The sequence below is a fragment of the Morus notabilis genome, unplaced genomic scaffold (genome assembly GCF_000414095.1).
Source record: "Morus notabilis unplaced genomic scaffold, ASM41409v2 Scaffold1334, whole genome shotgun sequence".
Classification (NCBI taxonomy): Eukaryota; Viridiplantae; Streptophyta; class Magnoliopsida; order Rosales; family Moraceae; genus Morus; species Morus notabilis.
The window spans coordinates 102457-107965 of NW_010364736.1; the positions used below are offsets into that span (position 1 = coordinate 102457).

At 37.3% G+C, this 5509-nt stretch overlaps 1 protein-coding gene across 1 annotated transcript in view; it reads left to right on the forward strand.

The window, feature by feature from the left end:
• Positions 1-5509, forward strand: part of LOC21390048 (nuclear pore complex protein NUP205) — a 30191-nt gene that overhangs the window by 17406 nt on the left and 7276 nt on the right. Inside the window, 7 exon segments of the mRNA XM_024171395.1 lie at positions 2902-2997; positions 2999-3041; positions 3131-3243; positions 3336-3417; positions 3580-3666; positions 3817-3894; positions 5188-5394. Of these exon segments, the coding sequence (XP_024027163.1) occupies positions 2902-2997; positions 2999-3041; positions 3131-3243; positions 3336-3417; positions 3580-3666; positions 3817-3894; positions 5188-5394 (706 nt within the window).

Sequence of the window (5509 nt, forward strand, 5' to 3'; positions counted from 1 at the left end):
CTCGTCCGCCCTAGGTCGGCCATTCCGGCCATCGCGACCAAAATCCCGGCCATCGCGACCTACATCCCGGCCATCGCGACGAAAATCGGGGCGATTTCCGTTCGCAACTCGTGCCTTAGCTCGTACGTTCTCCTCTCCTGTGTGATTTTCCCTGCCATCCATTTCCCGTTGTTTTCCCTTTTCCTTTTCCCCAAAAGCCCTAAGTTCGGTCATTTCCTCCAAGTGGCGGCCGTCCTCGCCCACGCGTTCCACGGCTTCACGAATTAGTCCCAGATTTACTCCATTCTCGTCTTCCCGGACTCTCGCGATTCCCGATCGAGATACCTCCGCCGGCAGATCTGCCGTCGCCGCCGCCGACAACAGACGCATCTGTTCCTCCAGCAATCGGCGCAAGTCTGAAACGTTTTGGCTCATCCCAGCCATATTCTGGTTAGCCTCAACTCTACTTTGAGTTATTTCCGCCCTTACCTCGCCAATTTCCTTTTCCACCGACGTTTTTACTTGGTGAATCTCCCTCTCCACCGCCTCAAACCTCTCCTCTGTTTTCCTGGCAGCCATTATCGCCCAGAACAGGGATCTGATACCAAATTGATAAGCTCTGGTTTATTCGGTCAAGAACTAAGAAACTAATTGCACAATTCGAAAGAATGAGAAAGAATCAACGAAGGATATTATTGAAACAATGAGTATACACAGATCGGCAAAACTTCGAGGGTCTGCTTCCTCTCTTGCTTGGAATTGTTCCAAGACTTGTCCACTTTCTGTTTATTTCCCGATAACCGCTTTTCCCTCCTCTTTCCCCTTTTATACAATTTCCTCTCCTCACTCCCCCAAACTCCCCCCGTAAGCTAAACTAATATTTCCACTAAACTACTAACACCAAACTACCACAGCCAAACACTTGCCTGAGTAAGGGCTTATCAGCTGTCTACCCTTCACAATCAACCAATTCATTCGTTTCTTATGGAACCCTTGCAAGCATTTGGGAGTGGTGAGGGGGGGCACTCTTGGGACTTTAAATTCTCAAGGAATTTGACTGAAAGGGAAGTTGAGGAAGGTGTTAGAGCTTAGTTCTTTGTTGGATGGAGTCCATCTCTGGGGGGTTTGGGGTGGGGGGGAACTAATGACACAAGGTTTTGGGATTTATATAGTTCTGGTTTATTCTCTGTTAAATCATACTTCTCCTTTTTAGTTGAAGCCCCTAATTATTCTCTTTTTAAACAATTTGATTTTATCTGGAAAACCCGTTTTCCTTCTAATGTTCAAGTATTTTGTTGGCTTTTGGTTCTCGACAAGTTGAATACTCATGATTTACTGCAGTGTAGGAAGCCATATATTTTGCTTTCCCCAGGCTGGTGCATATTGTGCAAAAATAGTGAAGAATCTGCCGATCATCTCTTCTTGCGTTGTCCTTTTTCATACAGCATATGGTGTTCATTACCAAAAGAAATAGGGATTTCATGGGTAACTCCAAGAAGTTGCAAAGAGTTATGTGACTCCCATTTTTGGTCCGAATATAATAGCAAAATGAAACTCCTTGGGAAGTCAGCGGTGTTGGTCTGCTTGTGGGGAATTTGGTTGGAAAGGAACCCTAGAGTGTTTGAGGATCGCTTTAGTAGTTTGGGATAAGATTAAATATTGGACAGCTTTATGGATTCATTTAAATAAGGAATTTTGCAATTGTTTACTTTCTGATCTAGTCAGAAATTGGTCCCTGTTCTTGTAATTTTGTTTTAGTTTTTCTTCGTTTTTTGTCTTTAGAGGAGACCTCCTCCTCTTCTCTTTGTACTTTTTTCCCCTTTTTAATAAAGATTCTTGTTTCAAAAAAAAAAAAAAAGCATGATCATGAACAATATAAACCCTAGAGTGCCAACTCTCTAAAATCTCAATTCAAGCATAAGGAGATATTTTTTAGATCACTAATTTATGTACATAGGATGATCATGAACAATAATGCAAAAAAAAAAAAAAAAATAATAATGGATAGCTCATCCATCTTGTTTTGTACGTTTTCTCTTTCAATTTCAATTGAATTTTTCTTTGTTTCAAAACCTCCTTTGGGGCTATTGATTTGTACTTTTTATCTCCTTTAGTTCTTTCCGTTATGCTGGGTAAATATGGACTTTTTATCTCCTTGAATATGGTCATATGTTTGATGAACACCTGCACATCCTTTTGTGCTTGTGGCAAATGCTTCCTATAAAGCTTTGCTCATCTCTTTGTTTCCTGGTAAGCATTTTTGCTTTTGGTGGCTGTTTTCTGCTTCTTGTTTGATCATTCTTCTTTTAATGCAGCCTCTGGATGTTATACTCTCTCAAGATCGTAACCAAATTGTAGCTCTTTTGGAGTATGCCAGATACGATTTTCGACCACAAATTCAGCAATCCTCTATCAAAATCATGAGTATATTAAGGTACCATCTTGTCTTTTGTTCTGTCCTTCATTCTCTTTATTTCTGTCTCATGAGGTTTTTTTCTGCTTAAAGTTATAAGCTTTTCAGTTATCTTGCAACTTTTTGTGGCATCACATTTTTCAGCACTATGCATGTAAAGAAACAGAAAAATTATTATTTTTTATTTTTAGTATGTAAAGAAAGTACAAGCAAAAATAAAAAGGGCAGTAAGATGTTCTCCACGAAAAGAAAGAAACAAAAAACCATTAGCAAAAACAAAAACCAATTATTAGTAAAACGGAAATTACAACAGCCTTCTAATTGTAACGAATTAAAGAGTTGAGGATACAACCTTTCTTTTGAGGTATTTAAACATTTTGTAAAAATCAAATCTAAAAAATGGAGAATTCTCTCTCCCATTGTCCTCTCAAATATCATAATTAAATTTGCTATGATATAATGTATTTGCAAAAAGCACAAATGATAAATTTTATAAAATTGGTAAACAGTTCTCGCATGGTTGGGCTTGTACAACTACTGCTTAAATCCAATGCTGCAAACTGTTTGGTTGAGGATTATGCTGCCTGCCTTGTGTTAAGATCGGAAGATTGAGAACAGTAGTGATGATCCGGGAGTTCTTATATTGCAGGTCAGTCCTGGTAGTTGCTATCGTCTTCTTTCATCTTTGAAGTTTGAAACGTTCTTTATGTTTCTATTTTTTCCCTTCATATTTTGCAGCTTCTGATAGACAATATTAGTCGTCCTGCTCCAAATGTTACGCATTTGCTACTCAAGTTTGATCTTGACACCAATATCGAGCGTACTGTTTTGCAACCAAAGTTTCACTACAGGTTAAGTTTTGCAACCTTCTTGGTATGTTCAGTCATTTTTTTTCCCTCATTTTTTCTTTGCATTCAATTGAGCATAAACTATCCATTTTCAGTTGCTTAAAGGTTGTTCTTGAAATATTGGAGAAGCTTTCGAAGCCTGATGTGAATGCATTGCTTCATGAATTTGGCTTTCAGGTTAGAAAAAATGTTACGTGATACTTTATGAAAGAAAATTTTAGTACTATAAATGACATTTTTCTTTGGGATCCATCTCTTCTTGTTCTGTTTCGTTTCTTTTGTTTTTTTGGATGTATAGCCACTTCAATTTGAGAGATTTTTTTAATCATAAATTTGCAGCTTCTTCATGAGTTATGCTTGGATCCACTAACATGCGGTCCCGCCATGGACCTGTTGAGCAATAAGAAGTATCGGTTTTTCGTTAGGGTAAAATTTAAAAAATTTCATGTTGCATATATATATATTTACTTATGTTTTATTTTTCCCCTTTTTTTTTCCCCAAAAAAGGGGAAGAAAAAGCAATCTTGTTCTGTTAGTTTCCTTGTGAATATCTATTATTGCTTTCCATCATGACAGCACTTGGATACTGTCGGGGTTGCTCCACTTCCTAAACGTAGTGGCAATCAGGCACTTCGTATTAGTTCCCTTCATCAGGTTTCTCTCTCTCTTTGCAATCCTTTCATAAGCTCTTCTGATATATTTTGTTGAAATGATTTTGCCATTGCACCGCTTGCATCCATGAGTTGAGCTTTACAAAGTTCTCTTTGAGTACTCTGGACAGCTTAAGGGGTTTAGTCATTATGCATTGCCACGTCTTTTTGGTGCATAATATTTCAGAACTCTATTGAATGTCTCAGCTTGCTGTCTTAGCAATATTTTGGGGGATATGGTTGGAAAGGAACCTTAGAATTTTGGGGATAGCGAGGAAGAAAGTGCTGTTGGTTTGGATTAAAAAAAAAAAATTTTGGGTAGACATTTGGGCCTATCAAGATAAGGTTTTTAGTAGTCTGCTTTTTTATGATGTAGTCAGGAGTTGGGCTCCACTGTAAATCCCTCATTCTCATCACCTTGTATTGAATCTTTTTTATTCAATAAAGGTTTTTGTTTATTATAAAAAAAAAAGGTTAGAAATACAAGCATGATATGTTGAACACTGAGTATTATGAGGACTTTGGACTGGATGGCAGTGTTGTCGAGATAAGTTTGCAATGCCCAAATGTTGTTTGACGTCAGTTAAAGCTTTGGGAGTCATGTTAATATTTTATTGATGCATTATATTGCTGACTGTGCAGATTTACGTGAAACTGTGTTGAATATTCTAGTTTGCTATGTCACCTTTGTTCTGCATTTAAGTACATCAAGACCTGCTAGGAAGAGACATAATAAATAAAAATAAATCAAGACTCCACTATTTTAAAGTGCGATTGATTTTCATCATGAGTTGGGTTATTTATACTGCATCCTTTGAATAGTTGGAGCCTTATTTATGTATTTCTATTTTGCAAATAGTATAATGACATTTGTTGGGCTCTGCACATGAGTGGAGTTTTAAAGCCCGTTTGGTTGGAGGATTCGATATCTGATTCGAATTATGGTTTATGGTTCGTTACAGTATTTTCTCTCACAAAAACTACACGTAAATCGAAAATAGTTCTAATCTCATAGTTTTAATCCATGAACCAAACGGGCTCTTAGATTGCCTTGGAGTTTGTAGTTTTCTACTTTCAGATGTTATTAGAAGTTGGGCTCCTTTTTTGTAATTCCTTTTAATTTGTCTTTAGAGGAAAACTCTTCCTCTTTAGCTTGTACTCTTATTTTTAATAATAGGTTCCTGTTTCTCAAAAAATAAAAAAAAAAATAAAAAGAGGGATTGGTAGATGATACACTTTATCATTTATTGGTTAGATATCATTTCAAATCGAATTTTCTTTTGCTTACCAATGTCAGAGGGCATGGCTGCTGAAACTTCTGGCAATCGAATTGCATGCTGGTGATATGAGTAGCTCCTCACACCGGGAGGCATGTCAAAGTATTCTCGCTCATCTTATTGGGCAGGAAATTATTGGAATCGGAGCAGATCACAGCATATCACAATGCCATGCACTCCAAAATAGTGCAGAGGCTGCTGGAACTAGAAGTATCAATAAGAGTAAGGTATACTTCTTGCCTGAATTTTTGTAGTTTCTTATATTTGCAGTCTTTGGTTAATGGATGACCTTTTTCTCACTTATTCTCTGCTGCTTTTTTTTTTTTTTTTTTTTTTTTTTTT